The 26,453-nt window shown below is 38.0% G+C and overlaps 1 protein-coding gene across 1 annotated transcript in view; it reads right to left on the reverse strand.

Annotated features, from left to right (window-relative positions):
- Positions 1–12,893, reverse strand: part of LOC120223113 (doublecortin domain-containing protein 1-like) — a 62,577-nt gene extending 49,684 nt beyond the window's left edge. Inside the window, exons 1-4 of the mRNA XM_039221154.1 lie at positions 12,813–12,893; positions 8,347–8,502; positions 7,010–7,210; positions 1,992–2,085 (exon numbers count right to left, since the gene is read on the reverse strand). Of these exons, the coding sequence (XP_039077085.1) occupies positions 1,992–2,085; positions 7,010–7,210; positions 8,347–8,502; positions 12,813–12,859 (498 nt within the window). The 5' untranslated portion in view covers positions 12,860–12,893. The remainder of the gene's footprint in view (positions 1–1,991; positions 2,086–7,009; positions 7,211–8,346; positions 8,503–12,812) is intronic.
- Between the last annotated feature and the right edge of the window lie 13,560 nt (positions 12,894–26,453).

Raw genomic sequence — 26,453 nt, forward strand, 5'->3', positions numbered from 1 at the left:
CCATACGACCCTGAACGCGCCCTATCTTGTCTGATCTCAGAAGCTAAGCAGGGTCAGGCCTGGTTAGTCTTGGATGGGAAGCATTTAGATTGCTTCTCAGATTTTCCTTATTATACACAAAAGAACAATCAACAATCATAAATAGATTTTCATGTAAATACATGATAAATTCTTTAGAACAAACTTAAGTACAATTGCTGGTAAAAATAACAAGATAATTTTTAAATATTATGGTACATATATAAAGCTTTATCATATCCAAATGCTTTTTAGAAAGGTTATTCTAGTTTACACTTACACCAATAGTATAAGAAATCGCCTATTTTCCTTACATTCTTGCTCAAATATCATCAATTTAATAAATAAAAAATAGTACCTTGTTGTTATTTTAATTTATGTTTTACTGGTTATCAAGAAAGGTTATTGCTTTTTTTTTAAATATGAGTACAGTCAGTTTTATATGTAACAAAAACAGCATTTTCTTCTAATTATAAAACTTGGCTGAGGCATAAGTAAAGAAATGAGTAGTTTCAATTTTAGAGAACTTAAACCTGTAGATTAGTTCCAACTAAACATATCATGACACCTCAAGGAACTTTGTAATGAATAGCACTTCCTTTACCAAGGAGAGATTGATAGTAAAGAGGAAAATAAATGGGTCTTAAGAACTGATTTAATAGGTCAGACAATAGAGCATCCCTAAGAGGCCTGGAAAACAAAGACTATATTTCAAGGAACAGAGAGTGGGGGGCGGTGGGTCTAGTAACATTAGTCTAGTGTGCCTCATTTTTATTATTTCACATGAACTTTAATATTTTCTCACAAATTGATTGCTTCAAGAAATAAAAACAAAATATCAGCAAAGAAAGAAATCTTGAAAAGTAATACAAATTACCTTGAGATCAAATGCATTTCTTAAAAATGGGAACCTTAGGGGGAAATGTCAATATCTATAATTTTATGGAACTGATTAAGGTACTAAATTTGTATCTGCATGAGGTTTTAATCTCACTGTGGCCCATGACAAAGAGGCACCTGACAGGGAAGAATGTAATGTTATATACACTATGTCTCCTAGAATAAATTTTTAGTCCATATTTGTCATCAGGGTAGAAGACTTAATTAAGCTTTGATATTTGTCCAGATTGCTCTATCCCAATTATGGATTCAGGACCTGCCAAACAAGCTGCCTCATTGCTGTTAAAAACATGGAATAAAATAAGTGTATTTTAGAGACAATTATTCTATTCAACAAAAAGATGGTGAATACTGTATAGAATACAGAAAATAAATTCAGAGAAGGGGTGCTCCTAAATTTTCTTTCTTCATAACAAGGACAAATACTTGTCCAGTTAGAGAATGTCTTTGGTTATAAGTAAGGATGACAGATAGACATGAAAAAAGAACTCTACAGATCTTTATACAAAACTCAGATGAGCCCAGATTTCTCTGAAATCTCCAAAAACTGTCTGACTGCTGTAAGCATTGGCAAAAGTATGTTAAAAGTATATTTCAAATGAGTCTCTCAGTAGAATTAACATATATGAGTTCACATCCTTCAGGAAGATCTCTCTGACCGTGCTCTTTCCCTTCAGATGCCAGGTAAGAGAGGACTTGCATATGTCCCAATCACTGAGCTTAAAGCACACGCATCTAACAGCTCTTCACTTGACCATACCCACCGCTAAGACTGTATGAATGTTACTGGGATAATTTTGCATGCTTGCCCTTGGATTTGATTTAAGTAACTAGCATAGCTCCTGACATGCAGCAAGCCCACAGTCACCATCTGTTGGATTAAACTAAATTAAGAGCTACATGAACATGTTGAATTTGAAATCTAGGCAGACTATTGTAAATATTTTAACAATGGCATTCAAGACAGGTTTCTATGACAGCCATTGTCTTTCTTCACAACACGGAAGTATAGAGCTTTACTTAACCTTAAATAAAAGGTCATGATTACTACTTAGCCTATATATATATCTTACCTGAACAATAACTGGATAGCCACAGACTTCATTTCTTGCTTTGGTCATAGACACTGCCAGCACAAGGTCTAGGTTACTCACTAGGTGAAAGGTCCTTGGGAAAACAGGATTAGGCATGTTATCAACTAGCATAACCAGATCAGAGTTCCCTCTGTACCACTTACCAGTGTGTTGCCTCTTAGTTCTATACTTGCTCTGTGATAATGGATATGAATCCTTAAACATTTCTTCCCTACAGGAGGATAGCATTAAGCTTTTTCAGTAGAGAGTGCTGGAGAAACACCGCAGGAGGAAGGGTGTTGCTCCTCTTACTCTTCCTGGTTGCTGCATGAAGTCAGCAGTTGGAAGTGAGGGCATCTAGTGATGTTCTGTTCCAACCAGTTTCTCAGAATATGTAGTCCCTGGGAACCCTCACCTGCCTGGCCTGGTAACCATTTGCTTGTGGCCTTCCTGACATGGACATCACATGCTCTAAACCTGCTATACTAGCACTCCATTCCCTTTTTATGCCTGTGTGCTCTCAAACCAGCTGCACCCCCATGTATATTGCTTCCTGCTTGCATAGCAACCGCAGACCAAGTCTGGCCAGGCAAACCAACAGATTTCCGCCATCCAGTTAGCTGATCCCCTACTTTTTCTAATGAGTTCTGAATTCCAGCTTTGAGAAAGGGCCCAATTTTATTTATTTATTTTTTTTAATGTTTTTTTTTTTTTAATTTTTAGGAGAGAGAGAGAGACAGCGTGAGCAGGGGAGGGTCAGAGAGAGAGGGAGTCACAGATTGAAACAGGCTCCAGGCTCTGAGCCGGCAGTCAGCACAGAGCCCGACGCGGGGCTCGAACCCACGAACCGCGAGATCATGACCTAAGTGAAAGTCGGACGCTTAACCGACTAAGCCACCCAGGCGCCCCAGAAAGGGCCCAATTTTAAATTTGTCCTCAACTCCCTCAGCTCCAGAGCACCATACAGAAGATTTTTAAAAATATATGATAGTTACTTTTTTATTATTGTTTAATAAAGTTTTATGTTACATATCCCATGTAAATAACTGGGTTTCTGTCTCCAGATTGTACCCATACTGATGATACACCTTCATCACCTGACCTGCTATCTATTATGAGAGGCTCTGTGACAGAAAGATAAAGAACATGGATTCTGGAGCCACGGTGCCCGAATTTGAATCCAGAGTCTACCTCTCAATAGCTTAACTATACTGTGCCTCAGTTTCCTCATCTGTAAAATAGGATAATGGTACATGCCTCAAAGGACTCTTGTGGGAATGAAATGAATTAATGCAGGGAAAATTGCCTAGCACATATCACTTAGAATGGGCTACTATTATTTATGGTTGTGATTTTTTAAATAGCTTTTCTATGAACTCTCTTTTTCTAAGAGAGTATTCCCTAAAATTCCAAGATATATGTAAATATTTTTAAGTTATATAGGAGGTCACATAAAGCCTCTTTGACTGAAAAAAGGAAGAAAATGGGCTAAAACCCTCAAATTCTTTTCCTTGCATCACTTAAAAGCAAAAATAAGCCAAACATTCAAGAATCTTGTCTGTATAGAAAAAGCCAATTCTTTGTGTCTGTCAACATAGTGACATTACACATTGGCAGTGGCATTCCTGCTGCGGGAAATAGAACTTGTCCTATAAAAGTTAATGATGTGAGAGTGGGTGTCTGGTATAAAAGCAATATATTTCTCCTTTCAAGACTTCAAAAATTCCAGATATCAAATTTAAACTTCTGAACATAAAACAATATAGCCCATTTTAAAGAATTTACAAAATACTGGAAAATACAGAAAAAATGGTAACAGAATTTTAAACATTCCTCATATTAGTATAAGATAATCACTATTAATCTTATAGTGTATTTCTCCCTCCTATTGTTAATTAATGATGTATCTTTTTAAGTGAAAATGGATATTGGATTTTATCAAATATCTTTGTAGCATTCCTCAAGACTGGGCACTGCGCAAGAGCTGGTATTCTAAATTGTTCACCTGTGTAGCCTCCCTGTCTACACAGTTTGTGTCTTGCAATTTCATTGACACTCAATATTATTCAAATGAACAAATGATTGCACATTTCCTGCAATGACCTACTGAGGTGCCAAGATTAGCTACCTAGCTATCTATGTTTCTGCTGCTTAGAACAGACATACCAACTTCTCCCATGCTTCAGTGCCATGCTCAGCCATCACAGTGTTGGTTTTTCTTTTCATTTTTAAACACTACAGTCAACTCGCCCTTGCCCTTAGCAGAAGTGCCTACATTTTGCAGGAAGCTTGAATTTATATACAAGTGCCTAAAACCCACTCTGCCAAATAGTAGTGTGAGAACTTAGTCTGTGTCCCAGTAATATCCAGCATGACACCACAGTCCTTTCCACTATCCCAGGGGATGAGTGCTTACAAGTCCCTTAATCTCTTGAGCCTCAGTTTACCTAGTTTTGAAATCAAGTGATTAAGACTAGAAAATTCTAAAAATTTTTTTAGCTACAGATTCTATGACACTGGATTTCTCCCTATATAATTCTAAGTCCTGTTGAGGGGATTTTCATCCCTGAACAATTTTTCATATTTCCCTTTAGAAGCCAAATGATTAACTCAAAATTTTCCAGAGTTGAAAATGGGAGAAAGATGCCAGGTTATCTAAAAAGTTCACTCGGACCACTGTTATGTGTGCCTGGAAACCAAGTGAATGCATCTGTGGCAATTTCTTACTACCTTTCAGTGCCCCCTTTGCTCATTTCTTGCACTTCTAGCCTAGACCATGTGCTATCTTGTTATCTTGTTCTCACAGCCATAATTTCCCTTAAGAGATTTTGCTGATAATTGCTTATAAGATTTCCTAGTTCTTTTATATGTTAAATAGAAAGCCAAAATGAAAAAGTAATCCCAGACCCAAAGGACTGAATGAAAGGACTAATGGTAGAAAATTCTCAGCACAGTGACAGACACTTGGTACCTCCCATTATATTGTCAGTGCTGGTTGTGGTCCAATCAATGTTTTGCAGAGTTTTAGGCAAATTTCTCTGTTTTTACTTTAAAAGGCTTCCCCTCCTCACAGGCTTTTTCCACACCAATCAAGATAAAAAGCAAAACCAGTGACAGACACTGAGCAAGACTCAGAACTCACCCTCTTTTCCAATGACCAAATATTTCTGAGTTAAAACTCATTATGCTTGACTTTCTCCTGTCTCAAGGTCTCTCCTCTCATTCCCCATTTGTGTCCACCTCAGTTGATCAGTCACACTCAAAGTCCAACTTGGGCTCGAGTAGGACATCCACTATGATACAGTAAGCTATATGGCTAAATTCTAGAAACGTACAGCTGGGTAGCACTACCTCTGTAAGGGCAAGGATTTTCATCTCTTTTCTTCTTAGCTAAAGCACCAGCACCTAAAAACATTGTGTTTAATAACCCTTTGCAACAGAATGAATGAATTCTGGTCCCATAGAGCAAATCAATCACAGGGACAAAAGCCTGCTTCTAAGCTCTCTGCTGTACAGTTAGCTTGGCTAGAATGAATGGGGCAAATGAACACACTCACCAGGTCTAGCTACAGTTGGCTTTTCAGCGTTCTCTAAAACAAGCCCAGTAAGTGTTCCTTATAGTGCTTGGCTCGCCTCAGACAGTGAACACAGTAAGGCTAACTCCCGTCCTGCCCACGCTGAGCTGCTGCTGCCGCCTGCTGAAGCTTATACAATCTGCCTCAAAACAATTCCTAAACCTTTCGCTTCACATATCTTTTGGAATACAATGAAAATCACAGCTCTTTCCCGGGGTAAAAAAAAAAAATGTATAGCTCAGATTTCAAGAGATTTAAGAGGCCCATGGAACTCCACCATGTAAATGGTAGAATTTGAAGCAAACCAATCTAAAAAGCAAGGAACTGTTTTCTTTCTAGTTAAAGAAATGTTCATATATGCACAGAAACAGAGAGAATGGTCTAAGAAACCACCATGACTTAAGTTATCAACATACTGCCATTCTTGTTTCATCCATTATCCTGTAACATTTTACATTTTTGCTTTTGCCAGAATATTTTAATGCAAATCTGAGCTATCTATTAATTTTCATGTAAATACTACAATATATATCTAAGTGATCAGGACTTTTATTAACATAACCATTAAACTATTTTGACACTCAACAAGATTAATAAGACTTCCTTTGTATCATCTGGTACCTAGACTTTTTTTTTAAATATTTATTTTTGAGAGAGAGAGAAAGAGTGAGCAAGCAGGAGAGGGGCAGAGAGGAAAGGAGACACAGAATTGGAAACAGGCTCCATGCTCCAAGCTATCAGCACAGAGCCTGATGTGGAGCTCGAACTCATGAACCGTGAAATCATGACCTGAGCTGAAGTTGGATGCCCAATCAGCTGAGCCACCCAAGTGCCCCTAGACTTTTACATTTCCTCAAACTGTCTTAGAAATAACCTTTTGACAGTGGTTGGCCTGAATCTGGAACAAGACATAGGCCAGCCATTGGGTTGGATTGAATTGACAGATATGTTAAGGTAAGAATTCCTTTTCACTGTGTAAGCAGAAGCCATTATCAGTTGGTTATTTGATGGAAATAAGCAACTTATGTATGCATAAGATGTGGGGAGGGGCAGGAGACTGAGTTAATGAAAAGTACTGCGAAAGTTTTAAAATGAGGATTCTTTGAAGCTCTTACTTGATCCTTTCAAATCATAAAAATAAAATTAGATGACATCCCAGTTTTCTCTCAACTTCAACAGCCAGTGAAAACTATGAACCAAGTAGGTCACATTTCCTCTTTCTTATCTGAATCAACAGTGGATATATGGTGTATAGACTACTGAGCATTTACATTTGATTTCACTCTCTCTTCTTTGAGAAGGATAAAAATTATTGGCTACATTAAATAAAAAATCCAAAGTCCTCAGATATACTCCCTGCCTGCTCTGTGGAGACCATGCCAGATCTTGAAGACTTCCGCTGATATATTTTGATATACTGACTCCACAATATAATGGGTTTACCTGCTGTCTTCCTTGTGCATCCATCGTTGATGACTATCATCCATTTTTTTCTCCACCAAAACTACCTCCATGCCTGAACGCAGGTCAGGACCTCGCACTCCCAAAACCAGCTGAGGAGCAGCATGGCATATAATTTGCCCATCTCTGTATTCAAACTGCTGATGGCAAAGCTTCTGCAATTTATTCTGCTTTGGAGAATGGCTGAGATAAAGAAAATCCCATTAGTGGCCAAAAAATGTCCTGTGCACCTTGATGTACTGGAGACTGCAAGCTCTGTTGGCCAGAGAACTGCTGTGAACTGAACTCACTTATTATGGTGAGGCATTATCATCGGGACAGCAGCAATACTATTTGCCTTGCACTGCCAAGCTGATGTAAAAAAGCTAGAATTCTTGGCTTATTCTGTAACAGAAATAAATGTTCATCCAAGAGAATATGAAAAACTCATCAGCATGGCAAAAAGAAATTTCGTTGAAGAGATATTTAATTAAAGGGGGAAAAGAGTAGGAGAAGGAGAGGGGCATGTAAAAAGGGAACGAAGGAGAAACAAGGGCGTTCAGATCATGATTGTGTCTAGTCTCTATCTCTAGTCTCTCTAGCAAATAGAATGCCATTTTTCAAGTTTTTCCATCTTCCCTCACAACTCATAGAATATCATAAAAAAGAATGATATTCTAATAAGTTAGTTTAAAGGAATCTCTTGCTTAAGGATGTTAAGGCAATAAGAAGACTTATTAAACATATGAAATATCACAATGCATTGTCAATCAAATTAATTTATAAACATCTATGGAGCCCCCCACTCTATGCTAAATGTCAAAGTGGCAAAACTAGTTAACTTATACAAAATGCTATCAAGTTAAGCAAACATCTAAAGATTATGGAATGATACAAAGTACTATAAATTGCTGTTATCTCATTGGACATTGACCAGAAAAAAAAATAAATTAAAAAAAGAAACTACATTTTACTAGTTTCTTAAAGACATCAGGGAATCTCATATGCTTATTCTTAATTTCATTCACACATTCATTCAACAAACACATAGGCTTGGTGCTAAGTTATCAGGAGGCAAAGGGGATGAACTTACCGTTCAATGGAAAAGACACCAGTGAACAAGAAATTACATCACGTGGCACAAAATAAGCTAAGGAGAGAAGGGCCTTCCCACAGATACTTGGAAATACTTACTCAAAGACACAACAAAAACAAAAATGTGCATGTTGATGTAAATGGCGGCTAACAGTAAGGCAAACTCACAGGAATCATTTAGTCCCAAAGTGAGCAAATCTAAGACCAGGCAGAAAATCTCACAAGAATCCCTTGCAACTTTTTACCTGTATTTCTTCTGTGGTTCCACATTTTCAAAGAGTTCTTCCATTTTCTTTGGAAGACTGCCATCCTCATCAAAGTCATGAGGAGTTTCCTGCCAGGCATATCTGGGAAGAGTGTGACAAGCTTTCATTCGAAGATGGGCTCTTGCATGTGAATCTCTACCAAGGTTCAAAAGCAAACACAAGTCTAAGAATTCTTATTTTTACTCACAGAGTTTTCTCTGAGGGATAGTCTGATCATATGCTGAAGGATATCGGTGGATCTGTAAATCGCATTTTCATTAGGGTGCCTGGCATTGCAAATCCATATCCTACTAATACATAATTTAGACCTTTTAATATAAGGCTACAAATAAAATTCCTCAATTACATAAATAGCATTCATCTTTACCATATTTATTTGAGAAAAAATGGGGCCATGTATTATATTTGAAAAACTGCGAGATTAAGGCTACTTGGTACTTTAAGAAATTCATAATGAATGTGTAATGAGATTCCTTCTGCCTGCTCCATAAGTGGGTCATAATTCTGTCTGGAACAGAACAGCCTAGATTACTGCATTTCATAAAGTTTACTCATTAGACAAGTGTTAAGAAATCTTAATTAACTTAACTTTTCCTCTCAAACCTAGAGAGGCTCAAATAGCATGGGCATGTACGTGCCAGCTTTTGATAGAGAATAATGTACTAAAACATTTAAATAGTCAGAGCTTGACTAACTGAGTCACTCAGCCTTCTGGCTTCTTATTAAGATGAAGGTGTGAACAGGAGCATAGCCACCATCCAGATCTGTATATATCAAGTTCCGGGCACTGCTTAGGGTACATTTGCTTCCATAGAATCACACCACAATATGAAGACTGCTGGGATCAAGGTAGGTTAAGAATATGGGCAAAGCAACAAATATGCATATATGTAAATACAGCTAGGGGATGCGGGGAGGCTATGAGCTCCAAGGTGCTTGTGGTATTTATAGAACTGCAAGCAATCTCAAATTACCAAAATCCGTGGGGTCAATTCCTGTGTTGGCAGAGCAGACCATACAAATTTCAAATGTAACAAAAGTATTATATGTGGCAATGAAATTGGTGGATAACAGCTGCCTCATTCAGAGCAGCAGCACACAGGGCTTGGGGCTTCTTAAGTCAAAAAGTCTTACTAGCGGTTAAAAAACAACAGTGCCAGGGCGCCTGGGTGGCTTAGTCGGTTAAGCGGCCGACTTTCGCTTGGGTCATGATCTCGCGGTTCGTGGGTTCGAGCCCCGCGTCGGGCTCTGTGCTGACTGCCAGATCAGAGCCTGGAGCTTGTTTCAGTCTGTGACTCCCTCTCTCTCTGACCCTCCCCTGCTCACACTCTCTCTCTCTCTCTCTCTCAGCTCAGAGCCTGGAGCTTGTTTCAGTCTGTGACTCCCTCTCTCTCTGACCCTCCCCTGCTCACACTCTCTCTCTCTCTCTCTCTCCTAGAAATAAATAAAAAATATTAAAAAAAAACAACAGTGCCATCTTGTGTTAAAAATGAAAACCACAGCTTTCCCACTGACTATTTCTTTGAGGAAAACAGAAAACAGAAATGTCATTCTTAGTTTTAACATATTTAACGAGGTGTAAACAAGATTCTTTCCCCAATCAAGACATTTAATTTTCTAATTTTGAATTTATCTGTATGATCTTTGGCTTCCAGGCAAATGAAAAACAGTCAAGACAACTTAGAACAGGCCTTTCTAAATATACCTTCCATTATTAATTCATTCATTTGTCCACTCATTCATATAATGACTTATATGACTAATCATTCCATAGTTACTCACTCATTCTTTTAACTGATCCTTCTTGAACATCTACTATATGATAAGCACAGAGTTCTAAGTGTTGAGAATAAGGTGATGAACAAAATAAGTTCTCGAGATTCATGGAGCTTACATTCTAGTGGGCAGAAGAGAGATAACACACAAGTAAATGAATAACTAAATAGTATAAATGCCATAAGTGGAATAAAACAATACAATGTGATAGCAATTGGCTGGGTTGGGGTCTACTTTAGCAATGTAGTCAAAGAAGGCTCCTCTGAGAGATGATGTTTGAGTTGAGACCTGGAAAATGAGAAGGAGCCAGCCATGTGACAATCTAGAGAGACAGCATTCTGGGGAGAGAAAAGAATAAATTGAAAGGGTCTGAAGCAAGAGTATGTTTGGTTCATTTGAGGAACAGCAGGACACCAGGGTCTTAGGTGTGCAGTGAGTGAGAAAGGTAGTATGTGAAGAGGCTCTGGAAGTGGGCAGGCTCTGCCTATAATTCAGTAAGGAAATGAGAAAGTTTTCCCTGAGCTCTATGCTAAAAAGGCCCTTTCTTCCACAAAGCAGCAAAGCTGAAGTGAGTAGTCCCACAGTTCCTTTCCATTTTGCTTATTTTTATTACCAGAAATCTTTACACAGAACCTTGCTATCAAAAGCGTTCCTTTGACACACCAGGGTGGCTCAGTCAGTTAAGTGACTTTGGCTCAGGTCATGATCTCAAGGTCCGTAGGTTCAGGCCTCACAGTGGACTCTGTGCTGATAGCTCAGAGCCTGGAGCCTGCTTCAGATTCTGTGTCTTCTTCTCTCTCTGCCGCCCCATCTCAAAAATAAACATTGAAAAAAAATTTAGGAGTTCCTTCTAGATCTGTTTAGCTTCTTGCTTTATGGATGCCCCTCCTTAAATCATCCCACCTCTCAAATAAGTAAAACTTCCAAACAGACATATCTAAGGAAGTCTGGGGAAATCTTAAGGTGACTGTCTAATATAAGATGATTTAGGATTGAGTCATCAGAAGTGGTTCAAAGAACTAGTGAAAATTACCCTGGAAAAGAGATAACCCAGTAAGCTGATGACAGTGAACTTGGAATATTTTAAGGACTTTTAAGTAGAGCGAAATGGTATAGACAGAGAAACAAATGAAATCATAGAATGGAGATATTCTAAATTTCAACATTAGAATGGTATACTTTACAAAATAGTGATCTCCCTGTTACTATGAGTATTCAAGAAAAGATGGGATCAAAAGAGCCTGTCTGGAACGTGCAAGAGATTCCTGCCTTATGTTCCAAATGGACTCAATCACTTCTACCTCAAGGATTCCAGGCTTTGATGAAATCTATCAATTAGACCAATATAGATCTTTGCTCTCAGAGACCTCTTTATTTTTTCTTACTTTCTGTGTACTTTTTTTTTTTTTACCATGTGCAGTTTAATAACTCAGAGGCTAGATAATACATTCTTCATAAATTCTCTAGCCATTGAGGAATATACCATGTAGGTTAAATCATTTCTCTCTGAAAAAGGTTTTCTGGTGCCTTTGTTAGAATCAGGACATGGGACCAGATGAATCACCCATCAAAATAGGGGGATTTGTTTCCTAAAATAAGGGTTGATATTCTTATAATTGAGGATATAAGCAGTCTTTTAAAATAGTTTGTAACAATGATATATAAATTAACTTTCATTGTTATCACAATGGTAATTGAATAGCCATATATGGTTTTAGAATTTGGAAATTCACTCAATCAATCCCCCTCCATTTTTTCAGTAAATGATGATTAAAGGTGGCTACCCTGGTCTTCACAGAACATGTGTGAGACAAGAGTTTTTGCCCTCACAGTTGTTGTGGGGAGAGGGGGAGGGAACTGAGAAGCACATTGCTGTGTACAGTCATTATCATGATTGATTTCAGTGATGAAGAACCATTCCACAGATGAGTACCAGGCAGGTCAAGGCACTTCAGGTGGAGAGAAACAAATAAGTGGCTCAGAGGCATGATATAGTGCATAAATGGAATATGCCACGTTTGGTGTCAGCTTGTAGTTGCTGAGCTGAGGTTTTGTTCATGTGTCAGGAAGGAAAAATGTGGCATGGAGGTGGGCATAGGGGTGCAAATGAGAATCAGTGACAGGCCTGGACTCAGGTCATCAGGGCTTCATTACAGACTAAATATTTTTTCTATCTGCAGTAGGTAGCCATAGAAGAACTATATAAAAAGGATTATGCTTTAGAAAGATAACTGTCTGTGGGTGAAACTGGAAGGAGGAGAAAATGAAGATAAAGTCCAATCAGAAAACTACTTCAGGGATCCAGGATGCCAACTGTATATTAACATGAATCCAGCTTGAACCTATAGTAATTTAATTGTTCCTGGAGTCAGCATTTATGAAACAAAATATGATGAACTCTTCAAATAGTTTGTAATTCCAAAATTCTAGTCTTATAAAAATTGTAATATAATAACAAAATTACCAAAAGTAGATCATTGTGATGGCTGAACATTGAAGATCCAGCTCTATCTTTTGGCCAAAAAACTAATTAAATATGTACTAGCTCTTTACCTGACATCCATTTCAGAAACTTGTGGGTTCCCTGCATGGGCTCTGTGCTGTTATTGAGCTAATGAGCTGAGTTCAAATAGAACCAGGTAGCTTTTCTGGCCACACTGATTACTTACAGAATTTTACTTGAAGCATTTTCCATTGTTAAAGCATTTTTTTCCATTTGCTTTTCCTTTGGTCTTATAATTTGTTTCTCTTCTCCAAAAATTGCTACAGGTTTATGCACAGCAAGCTTGGCTCCGGATGCAATGTCACTTTGGACTTCTAAAACAAGAGCTAAGCAAAAATGCACAAATTGCAAGGACATTAGTTATGATCGCAGAACACTAGGAATTTGAAAACACATGTTAAAACAAAAATGCAGACTATTTTCAGCTATTTGGTCTATGAGAACACATTCTAAGTGTAATTAGTAGTCACTCTTTAATAAATTTGATTTCACTTAATTTTTGTAGATTCTCTCCTCCCAAGACACTGTCAGTCAAAAGTCCTAAAAATAGAGATTAGTATCCCAAATATACAAAGAATTCATAGCATTCAATACCTAAAACCAATCTGATTAAAAAATGGGCAGAGGACGTGAAAAGACATTCTTCCAGAGAAGACATACAGATGGCCAACTTATACATGAAAAGATGTTCAGTATCACTAAGCATCAGGGAAATGCAAATCAAAACCACAGTGAGATATCAGCCCACACCTGTCAGAATGCCTATTATCAAAAAAACAAAAAATAACAAGTGTTGGCAAAGATGTTGAGAAAAGGGAGCACTCATGCACTCTTGGTAGGGATGTACCTTTGGTGGACCCACTATGCAAAACAGTATGGAGATTCTTCTATTAAAAACAGAACTACTGTATGATCTAGCAATTCCACTTCTAGGTATTTATCCAAAGAATGAAAATACTAATCTGAAAATACATATGCATCCCTATGTAGATTACAGCATTATTTACAATAGCCAAGATATGGAAACAATTGAACCATTCATGGGCAGATGAATGGATAAAAAGTGGCGTGTATACACACACACACACACACACACACACAGGAATATTATTCAGCCATAAAAAATGAGATCTTGTCATTTACATCAACATGGATATATGCTAAGTAAAATAAGGGAGATAAAGACATGTACCATATTATTTCACTTATGTGTAGAATCTAAAAAATAAACAAACAAAACAAAACTGAAAAAGACTCATAGATACAGAGAACTAATTGATAACTGTCAGAAGGGTAGAAGGATGGATGAAATAGATAATTGGAATTAAGAGGTATAATCTTCCAGTTATAAAGTAAAGAAGACATGAAGATGTAATGTACAGCATAAGGAATAACATCAATAATATTTTAACAACTTTGCATGGTGACAAATGGTAATTAGATTTATTGCAGTGACCATTTCATAATGTATATAAATGTCAAATCACTATATTATATACCTGAAACAAATACAACATCATATATCAATTAACCATCAATTTAAAAAGGGCCTAAGGGGAAAAAGTTACTAAAAACAGGTCTTTCCAAAAAATGTTATTGTAAATTCTAGCCATTTAAATGGGTTTATAGTTAGACATATATTTCTAGATCATTCCTAGAATCCTAAATTCCTCAGTGGAGTCCCCAATGCCTTGAAAGCCACATGCAAAGCTTACTGTACAGTAAGTATTCATATGTAACAGGGAAATGCTTTAAGCTATATTAATGATTTTTCTCTTTCGTCTTTCTATACATAGGACTTTTGTCCTAATTCCTGAGGAAGCCTTAAAGGAAGAAGGAGGACCGTAAGTTGATAAGAAATATTACAAAAGGAAAGCATAAGTACAAAGATAGTCTGACACGCAGGCACAGCATATTGCCATAAGACAAGGGCCATGTCAATCAGGATGACACTGTCGTGATTCAGGATTTTTCTAAATGCTGTTAGCTCCCATTGAGCATATCAAAGCCTTAACATCAAGGTTGACTAGGAGAAAACCTACCATTTCCGGGCCAAGGGGAATTTAAGACAGAAGATAGAGGAAGGCAGAAAACCAACACTGGGTATCATGATTCCTCCTACAGGCTTCACTTCAGGTACCTACGCTACACAAAGAAACACAGAGGACACTGGCCATTGTTCAGAACACTGTGATGAGTCACCTCTCAAGTTGCCCTCACCACTCCCATCTGAGGCGTAGTTGTATCAACCTGGATCTGGTTTCTGAGAAGTGTGGCCATGACCCAAGATTTGCCGAGAGTCATTCTGGGGAGCTTTCCAGAAGTGGTTGCCAAGAAGGGGTGTTGAGTCATGTAATAAGGACTTCAGAGAGGACCACTCAGACACAGCCAGGCTTCAGAGGGCCAGAGGAAGCAGAAGGGCTGAATCAGGCAGGAAGCACCTCCTACCCAAACCATTTTCTGGACCAAAGGAATGGAACATAGCCACCCAGTCATGGACATCAACCAGCAAGACCCAGAAAGCAAGAGACCCTGTCCCCCAAGTTCCTCCCTTCTATCTGAGAGAGAAATTGAGGGATACTCTGGGGAATGGGAAATCTGAAAACTCTCCCTAAAGGGATGATTTAAATTAATGGATGGGCCAAAGTTTAAGCCTGATTGGACATTCTATGTTTTCCTTGATGGAAAACAAAGAAGACTAAATTCATTTTTTATTTTTAATTTTTAAAAATATTTTAATGTTTATTCATTTTTGAGAGACAGAGTATAAGTGGGAGGGGAGCAGAGAGAGAGGGAGACACAGAATCTGAAGCAGGCTCCAGGCTCTGAGCTATTAGCACAGACCCCAATGCAGGGCTTAAAATAAGGATCCACGAGATCATGACCTGAGCCAAAGTCAGATGCTCAACCCACTGAGCCACCCAGGTGCACCTGGGCGACTGAATTTGTTACAGACAAAATAAATTATGCTTTCCTTACATATCCACTGTGTAGTGTGAATTAAAATATGCAATCCTGTTAAATATATATATATATATATTAAAGAGCTAAACAGCAGGCAGGATACAGGGATGAAGTGTAACCTATTTAAACAAACTTGGATTTTTAAATAAAAAGGCAGTATCAAGTATTTAATTTTGGCCATATCTATTATGGTAAATAATTCCAATGCTTACCCTCTATCTTATGTATGCTGCAGAAAGTCTGAATTTTAGAAATATCTGATGCTAAGTTCCTCAGGAAGATTTGCTTCTTCTGCTGAGCAATGGACACATCAGGATTGATCCAACGTTCTCCACATGAAACATATACCTGGCAAAGAAATGAGTCTCTGATCCAGTGTACAACTCTTTACAGCAGCATTAGTACAAACAAACAAAGTACAAACATGATGTCCTATAACCAGCAAATGTTAAGCAAACTGACTCCATTGACAAATATTGATAAAAAGGCAAAACTATTTATAAACGTAACAACTTTGAAAGATCTCAAGGGTTTTATATACTAAGGGGAAAAAGTACTTCTCCATACTATCTTTGCAACTAATTATAACTCTAATTTTTCAAAATAAAGTTATATAAAATAATTTGTTAAATAAAGGAAAGAAGAAAGGAAAGGAGGGAGACACAGAGGGACAGAGGGATCAGGGGTTTGTAAACTGGGGACTGAGGCCCAAATCTGGCCTGCTACCTGTTTTTGTAAATAGAGTTTATTAGAACACATTTAGGCCCATTTGTGTACGTGCTGCCCGTGACTGCTTTTGTGCTTACAGCAGCAAGAGTTGATGTTTCGATAGAAATGGTCTGTAAATATTTATAAACTGACCTTTTACAGAAAAAGTTTGACGATGACTGGTATGGATGAACTTGTCATATGCTAATGTGGTTATTTCTAGATGCTGAGATTACAAATGAACAGGTAGTTCTTCATGTTGCTTCTATGTCTGTCTTAAATGAATGCATATTTTTTTGAAGTAAGACAAAATAGAGTGATATATGGAGAACACTCCATTAAGAAGAAAAATGACACTCAGTGCTTCCACTTCCGTGGTCCCACAATGGTGATTATACACATTCTCTGCATGACAACCCAGAGAAAACTTTCTCGAAGATTTCTTTTTGAACAGGCTTCCTTTTCTTCTCTGAACACACTTGATAATGTTAACTGTTGAGGTTTCCGTCTCTATGTGGGCTGCTCAGTAACAGGTTTGTTTCTACCAAATACACAGGATCGTACAACAGTCGCTCCCAGCTTCATCCTACCCACCTTCACCTCCCGTCACCTCGGTGGCCTCATAGACTTCTCCTTGCATTCACTTTACCCGTTTGCATCATATGGTTTAATGCAACATACCTAATTCTTCCTAAAATAACACAGTGAATAAACACAGCAGCAAAGGAAAGAAAAAAAAATTAAAAACCAACAAACTAAAACCTTAGAAGTAACTGAGTTGGAATTCAAAAGAGATCTGTCTATCTACCCAGATTCCAAGGACACGTATTTTCCCCTCTGCCGTGCTGCTTCTGATACTGGTAATTGGTACTTCAGTTTAAGACTCACTGGTTGGGGGGGGGGGGGGAGAGGGACGACACCTGGGTGTCTCAGTCAGTTAAGTGGCTCAGGTCATGATCTCTCATGAGTTGGAGCCCAGCATTGGCTTCCTGCTGTCAGTGCAGAGCCTGCTTTGGATCCTCTGTCCCCAGCTCTCTCTGCCCCTCCCTCCCTCACACTCTGTCTGTCTCAAAAATAAATAAACATTTAAAAAAAAAAAAAAAAAGGACTCTCTCAAGAGGTCTTTACATTCAGAGCTTGAGTTAAGTTCTGATAACACTGTGCAAGCTTGGTTCTCTGATCAAAGGATTTCAGGCATCAGTCAGGCAGGTATCCTTTTCAAGCTGATACCTCAGCTCCCATCCCATAACAGTTGGCTGCTAAAGTCCTTCTTAGTGTTCTCCAGCCACCCAAATAGGGCATGTGAAACACTAGATATAATTTTTTTTTTTGAAAAAGTGAAATTATCACTTAGGAAGAACTCACTAAACAACTACATTTGGAAGGCCTCAAAAAGAGGCTTTCATTTATAAAGTGGGATGGTGAGAGCATCCATCTCACAGGATGTGATGGGAATTAAATGAGCTCAATCTCAGGGTGTCTGGGTGGCTAAGTTGGTTAAGCATCTGACTTCAGCTCAGGTCGTGATCTCATTGTTCATGAGTTTGAACCCTGCATTGGGGTCTGTGCTGAAAGTTCAGAGCCTATATTTTGCTTTGGATTCTGCGTCTCCCCCTCTCTCTCTGCCTCTCCCCTGCTCATGTTCTGTGTCTCTCTCTCTCTGTCTCAAAAATGAATAAACTTAAAAAATTTTTCTTAAATAAGCTTATTCTCAGAAAGCCCTGAGGATCATACCTATTAATGGTAAGCTCTCAACAGCTAGTGATCAGTGTTACTTTGTGAGGGTTGCTGGGTGAGGACAGTTCTGAGAGACAATGGTGGGGTGGGGGGCTAATGTTTGAAGTCTTCCATTTTAAAACATCTGTCTTTTAGTTGTATGCATATAGTAACATTCCCAGTTTCACTTTCATGTCCTTACCAGTTCATCCCTTCGAAGGTCTTTTAGGGCAAAGATTTCCTTTCCCTTTTCATTGAACAATCTCCGAGCTGCAGAGGGTAAATTTAAAATTTCAGTGCACCTGTAGTAAGAGACACAAAAAATTGATCTTGTATACAGAAGGCTTCCAGCAAAGAAGAGAGAAAATATGAAAAATCAAGTCTTTAACAACAGTAGAGCTGTAGACCTGTGAGACAGTCAAGAGATAGGCCCTGCATTCCAACAGGATTCCACCATGGAGTCTCATTCTCCCTAGACAAGTTGTGGGACTTGGGCAAATCATTTAACCTCCCTAAGGCTACATTTCTTATCTTCCAGGGTTTTAGTGAACATTAAGGGCTGATTTTGAGAAGTACTTAGCACAGTGCCAGGCAGGCATATCATTCTTGATTCTCCATTCTTCAATATGCCACACACTTACTATTTGTGTGGTTTTTTTCCTCATGCCCTTCCTTCTACCTAAAACACTTTCTTTGCTTTCTCTGTTGAAGCTATATTCTTTCCCCAGAGTCATATCCATCACCAAGCAGTTCCTCATCTCCCTCCATTAGAAGTGATCTCTATAGTCCTTTAACTCCCTTTCAAATAGGGACTTTTGGCCTGGTTAAACATTAAAACAGTGATTGCCACCTCCTAGGCACCAAACAAACATCTGACCTGCCCTGTGGATGTCAAAATGAATGAATGTTTTCCTGTTTCCTGGGGAGCTCCCTATCTAGTTAGCAGGTCAGCACCTGAAGTATAATAGGAAGGGGTGGGTGCTGTCATAGGCACCTGGCCAGGGCACGGTGAGAACCCAGGAAAAACAAAACAATGAATTCCTCCAGGGAACCTGTATCTAAGGAAGTAACATTTGGGTTGGTCTTTGACAGATGAATAGGACTTTGTCAAGAAGGCTTCGGACTTTGAGAAGTTTTGTATGACTGGACCTGAGTGTATGGACATGAGCAGGAGCCAGATGAAGCTGGAAAAGAAGACAGGAACCCACGGAAAGCACTTAAGATACCAGCCTAATTGGGGCGCCTGAGTGGCTTAGTCGGTTAAGCGTCCGACTTTCGCTTAGGTCATGATCTCGCGGTTCGTGGGTTCGAGCCACGCATCGGGCTCTGTGCTGACTGCCAGCTCAGAGCCTGGAGCCTGTTTCAGTCTGTGACTCCCTCTCTCTCAGACCCTCCCCTGCTCACACTGTCTCTCTCTCTCTCCTAGAAATAAATAAAACATAAAAAAAAAATTAAAAAAAGATATCAGCCTAATAAATTTGTACTCTATACCATGAACAGCAGGAACTCATTGATATAGGAGACTAGACATGTGGTGTTATCAGATCTGCTCTTTAGAAAGTTAGCTGTCAGAAAGGTGGAAGATGGACTGAAGGTATGAGAGGCTAGCAATTACCCAGCCAGTTCAGGATAGCTGTAAGGAGGCAGAATTGTAGGAAAAGGAGGGAGGGCTTAAGGAATATGATGGGGCTTTTGAGAAGACTGTTGAGGTGATCCTGCCTTTACAACAAAGTAAGTAAAAGATTCTTGCTACATATATTTTATATTAGAATGCACTATCTATAGTAAGTGACTTTGTGCTCATCAGGAAGGCTAAGCTGTATGAAGTATATTTCTCAATTTTATTTCCTTAGATGGGATAAAGCAATTGAGCAGATAATTAGGCCCTCCATTTCTCTGAGAGGTCTTTGAAGGAAATACACCTCGTGTCACCGTTCTGGAAGCTGATGGACCAGTAGAGGTTAGGCCACATTTCTTATCCACAGGAGTTGCTGGGGAGGGAGTAGGAGGGAACTGTAAGAAGATTGAGCCCCAAGCCACAAAATGTGCCTGATTCTCTTTCTTTGCTGCCCAAAAACCTGACCCGATTTCTTCTACTTTCCCTAAATGGATATCTTTGTGGGTCCAGGCAGTTATAGCATGACCTAAGAAGAGTTACCATTGTCGTATCTGCTCCCACTCACATTTTCCTAGAGAACATTTGGACTATGGTACTATCCTGTTTTAGGACAATGAGTGGGAGAATAGAAGGGATGGGTGGTTGGTAAATCTCCCTTTCTTTTTTGAAACTCTGGTTTTAATAGTGCTGAATTTAATTGGCCCATGTAGGTGGGCTAGAGAGGATTGGGATAAGCTGTTTCCTCGGTATTTAATTCCTCTAACTAATTCACATGCCAGCCTGAGAGGCCCATTTTACTGATGAGGAAAGTGAGCCTGAAGGTGAACTGCCTTGCCGAAGTTTGCATAGCTAGCAAGGAGGAGAGCTGAAATTCCGACCTAAATCTGAGTCGTTCACAACATTGTACCATCTCCTGGGAGGCCATCATCAGAGAATAACGAGACACTAGATCTACAGAGTGGGGAGACTAAAGCTGGGATGCTTGTAAGTGGCTCAGGGTTTCTCTGTTATGTGGAGGCAAAGGTCCTAGAATTAAAGTCCTCTGACTTTCACACCAGGAGTTAGGACTGGCAACCACGTGTCCTATTCAGATTTACAGGTAGTCTGGAAAAGTAGTCTTATCTCTCTCTGTGCTTTCTCAGGACTGAGTGGAAGAGGAGCAGCAAGTGGAGCTGGCTCCGTGAGGGCTGTATTTCAATACAACCCGGCCGCCCTGGGAGAGAAGGGCAGGGCTGGGAGGAAGCAACTGTTTTCCAGGTCTGCAGATGGCTGCAGCTCTGCAATTGTGGCGACCTCCTCCGATCACTGGCCCGTCCCAGGAGCCCCACCTCACCCTTCCCATTATTTCAAAACAGTAACAAAACCCACAGAAGCTACGGATACATACTTTCTTCTTTTCATCTTTGTGCTTCTTATCTCCACATTTTTGTATCTTTCTCATTTTCTCTCCTCTCCATGTGGCCTTTGCAGAATAGCCTCCCCTCCCAGGTTCTTCCCCCTTCCTAGTCATGTATAAAATGATCCCTTGGTCATTTCCACTTCTGCACAATTAAATGCTGCCCTGTGTGGTTTTCCTGACTGTTTCACTAAGCAAACTGTCTTCCCAACAATTTAGGAGTTCCATGAGAGCAAGGAATATTTTGCCCCTCCTTTTTTAAATCTCCAGCAGTATATTTAACGTCGGTTGATCACTTAGCATGAACATAACAGATACTGAAAAGAATCAAATTCTTTCAGGCTGTCCTTTTAGCTCTTCATCCAACCCTGTTTAACAAGGAGGAAAATGGGACTCCGAGAAGGGGAATCCTTTGCTGAAGTTTTCCAGTTAGTTACTGGCAAACCTGGGGTTAAAAATCAATCCCTTTGACTCTTAACCCAGTAGTCTTTCCAGTACTCCATGTTGCCTGCAATTTTAAGTATTGGCAAAAACAATCTATGTTTACTATTGAAAAGTAATGCTTATTATGCTACCAGCTCTTTCTTTGGCTTTAGTGATGGAAAAACTACTACCAGTAAGAAGTGATCATCAAAACTGGAGTAAATTATTAAAGAAAAAATAGCATAATTTACCTTGGATTCTGTAAGACCTTCCCCTCATATTCAACAAGACATATTTTGGGGGCATCTGGGTAGTTCAGTTAAACGTCAAACTCTTGATTTTGGCTCAGGTCATGATCTCACAGTTCATGAATTCAAGCCCCACACTGCACTCTCAGTGCAGAGCCTGCTTAGGATTCCCTCTTTCCCTCTCCCTCTGCCCGTTCCTCGTGCACGTAGGTGTTCTCTCTCTCTCTCTCAAAATAAATAGATACATAAAATAAAAAAAATAAAAAAGACATATTTTGTAAAAATGTTTATACTTGGTATTCTTCCTTTAAACAGTTATAAGACTCTATGGAATAATTCTTGTTTTGGTATGAAAGTATTGATCAAAAGAAAAGTTACAACATATTTCACAAATATGATATGGGTTGATGACATTTAAAACTGTTTTAAAGTAGATAACTACTAACTGCAATTCAGACAAATATAAACCAACAAAAAGTACTGTACAATTGTGAAATTTTTTTTAAGTGGGAATAGTTTATATTTACAGAGTTGGTAGTTCAAAAGCTAGGGGAAATTGCCAGACCTTGAAATTTGGAGCAAAAATTTATTAACTAGCACTGGTATCATAAACTCACATAGTTTATATATCTCACAGATTAAAAACTCCAGAACCATTATGTTAACAAGAGCTTTCTGGGGTGCTTGGGTGGCTCAGTCGGTTAAGCGTCCGGCTTTGGCTCAGGTCATGATCTTACTGTCCGTGGGTTCGAGCCCCGCTAGGGCTCTGTGCTGACAGCTCAGAGCCTGAAACCTGTTTTGGATTCTGTGTCTCCCTCTCTCTCTGCCCCTCCCCAGCTCGTGCTCTGTCTCTCTCTGTCTCAAAAATAAATAAACGTTAAAAAAAAATTTTTAAAGAGCTTTCTTATGCAGCTTTCTTATGTATTTTGTATTATTTTGTATTATGTGTTATACATAACTATTCAGACATTGGAATGGAAAATATCTTTGCATTTAGGATAGTAAATAGTTACCTCTCCAAAAGTTGGTGAAATTCAGTCTGTATTGTTTCTGTTTCAGGATATTTAGTATTATAGTTTTTCACGTTCTTTTTCCTTTCGGTGTCAACATTTCTGAAACATATGATCCAAGATTTGACCGATATGTTGGTATACATTGTCAATTACTTTCCTCTTTAAGTATGTGAAAACATCACATACTTTAATTTATGATAATTCATCCTACAATAATATACCTTCTTAAAAACATAAGATTTCAAAAACTATTGCAATTAAAGGGGCGCCTGGGTGGCTCAGTCAGTAGGCAACCAACTTTTGATCTTGGCTCACGTCACAGTTGGTCAGATCAAGCCCTGCATCTAGCTAGGCACTGTTAGTGCAGAGCCTGCTTGGGATTCTCCCTCTCCCTCTCTCTCTGTCTTCCCCAACTCGCACATGCTCTCTCAGAATAAATAAGCTTAAAAAATTCTATTGCAATTAAACTATTAAGCTTCATAAAAATTTATACTATGAGCAACTTATATAAGAAAATGAATTTTCAGTAACTTAATCTTCTTCTAATAATGCTGAACACTCTGAGATGTGACTTTATCAATTTTAAAGAAAATGCACAAGTGTATTCATTTTGCCTGTGATGTTTTATTTATATATCGTTCATTTTCATATGTTTATTCATATATTATTTATATTATCAATTCAAACCTAAAAATTTTTAAACTGGAAAGTGAATAATAATGATCATAGAAAAAATGCTTTATTGGAATATATAACAGTTCAAATTTTTAAGTTATAAAACTATCTGGTATATTTTTAGAATCTCTATATTTTTAAATGAAAGAAATACTGGTCAAATATAGTTATTCATTCATTCATGAAAAATGGTAATCAAATATAGTTAATAATAAATAAAAAGATAAATGAATGAACAAATGAATGAATTCAGTAAACACAAATTTAGGGCCCATTGTGGACCCAATATCATGTGGTGAATAAAATGGCTTAATATTTGATTAACAAGGACACACTATCCCATGACGTGACCATAGCAGAAAGCACATATATGGATGAAGAACACAATGTCCCTGTTCTCTGTCTCATGGGTAGAAACACAAGTAGATAATCACAACACAGAGTGGTAGGAGCTATGCTGGGGAGAAGCCCACAGCGACCAGAGCAATGGAGAATGCAGAAGCAAGCTACAGCTAATTAAGGGGTGGGGAGGGAAGTGTCAAGTTTAGGGTCAACATCTAGAAATGAAATCCAAACTCGTTCTCAGAAAACCTTTATAATTTTAAAGCAGATGGAAGGTATTAGGGAGTGGCAGGGGTTTAAGACTGGGAATTGGAGAGAGTGTTGATAAGAGACAGAGCTAGAAAAATACACCAGAACAAATCATAAAGACCCTTAAATGCTATATTAAGGTGCTTGAATGAATCCAGAGATCATAACTTACTTATTAAAAATCATTAAAATCATCTCAAAATATGGTTTATTGCATAGCTTCAAATTAAGCCTTTCCTCTTACAATTCCTTAAAATATCACTATAAAATTTTCCTTGTAACTAACTTACTATCCTGAAAAATGAAATTCACCTTGAAATCACAATGGTTTTAATTTATATGAATTTGATAGCTACTATTCAAGATGAAGTGACAAGATCTTGTTACTCACTAAGAGTAATGATGGACTAAATAATAAACAAATGATATTTGACCTTCCTTTTGGCTTTCTGGATGGAGGAACCAGTAACAACAAATTCCTCTCAAAACTGTCTAGAACATTTATTAAGTAACGAAAGGACAGCATGCTACTAGGATAGGATTTAGGATTTGGTTAAAAGAACCTGTATTCATCACGCTAGCTTAATTTTCTGTGTAGACACGAAACAGCCCAACTATCTTTCTTCTTACAAATAAGTTTCAAGTGAATGCAAGTAATGTACCCCTACATGTCACTAGCATTTATTTCTTCTGAAAGAGAAAATATTTAGCTTGAATATATTAAAAGTAGCATAGCAGGGCTCTACTCTGGGTTGTCTTTTGTATAGAATACAACGTGAAAAGTGCCCTTTGGAGCTGGGCAATGCATCTGCCCCATCATGTTAGCCAAAACCCTTTCCATTTGAACCTTTTATTAACCAGTACTTACATACAGCTCTGGAGGCAAACAATGCTAGTGACGATCCTATAGAAAACCTGAATCGACCAAGAAAAGTTAATGTATATTTATCAGAGTGTTAGTGTCAAGTGTATGCCAGTGTATTTTAATTATTTGAGAATAATTAATTTATGCAGTGAACAGAGTGAATACTTGATTAATTAGGGCATGCTGTTCCATGAACATAACAGAGGGTTTCGCATACTTTCACTAGAATAGTCCACATTAACAAATCTCTCACATTATGCTTGGATTACCTGATTGAACTATGCATTTTAAAACATTAATGTGAAAAGATAAAATCTGTATATAATTTAAGCCACAGTGAAAGGTATAGTTTATAAAGATAAATGTAGGAAGGGACAAAAATTATTTGTTAACTTTGGATGTTTTAAAAAAGTCATATGCTACTTTAAGGGCATTACCGGCACATTTTACATCCAGCAGAATGAGCTAATTATGAAATGTATGCGTCAAAGATTTCAATTTCAGGCTTGACTTTACTTTGAAGATTAATTTTTTACTTTATCATCTTTACAGGCAGTTCAGTGGACAGCCGAACTGAATGTTACTCATTGTTCAGCGTTGTATGAAGTATATTTAATCAATGTGAAGGAAGTAATATTAAACGATTATCAGCAGCCTCAAATATTCTAAACATATCAAAAAAAAGGTCAAGAGGTAACATCACTGCTAATAATATGAGAAACAATGTATTTAACTCATTCTTTACATCACAGCTTTGCACTGGTCTATGATTTCTTTTGTCATAAAATGTAATGAAAATACAGCAGGTGATTTTCCTCCAATGTTGGAGAGATATTGGCTATATGAGAAGATTTTATTCCAATATTTTAACATAAGCTAAATTGCAGATCGATGTTTTTCTAGGATGATAAGCTTTTAAAATGCTATCCCAAAGCAGGGATACAAATTATATGAAGTTATATTTTGAGAACTATATTTGTTTGTTAAACATGCCAAAAATCTTAATGTAAATAATGACTTAAATAAGGAATTACATAATTCTACTGAAGAAGCCATTTATGAACTCATATTTTAAAATACATTAATAAAACAAAAATGCTAATTCAAAATAGATATTGATTCTAGAACTTTTTTGATCAGAATTACTCATTTCTGATTCTTTTCTCCTGTGCTCAGCCTAAATCAGAAGAGTTAAAATTAAGTTCCCAACAAATTTTAATTAAATCTTAGCCCCTATTTTCATTTCCAAATATCAGCATGAGAGCCCTTTCTAAAAATAAACACAGGGGTGCTTGAATGGCTCAGTTGGTTGAGATTCTGACTTCAGCTCAGGTCATGATCTCACAGTTCATGAGTTCAATCCCCTCATTGGGCTCTTTGCTGTCAGCTCAGGGCCAGCCTAGGATCCTCTGTCCCCTTCTCTCTCTCTCCCTCCTCCACTTGTTCTCTCTCTCTCTCTCTCTTTCTCTTTCATAATTAAAAACTGCTTTAAAAAATAACCCCTGTAAAAGTTAAATCTTTATTTATAAATGTATGTGGAATAATAAAAAGATATGACCCCAATTGCTTTTTATAAGTAAATAAATAACA

The sequence above is a fragment of the Hyaena hyaena genome, unplaced genomic scaffold, assembly GCF_003009895.1.
Source record: "Hyaena hyaena isolate Hyena2069 unplaced genomic scaffold, ASM300989v1 scaffold_953, whole genome shotgun sequence".
Taxonomy (NCBI): Eukaryota; Metazoa; Chordata; class Mammalia; order Carnivora; family Hyaenidae; genus Hyaena; species Hyaena hyaena.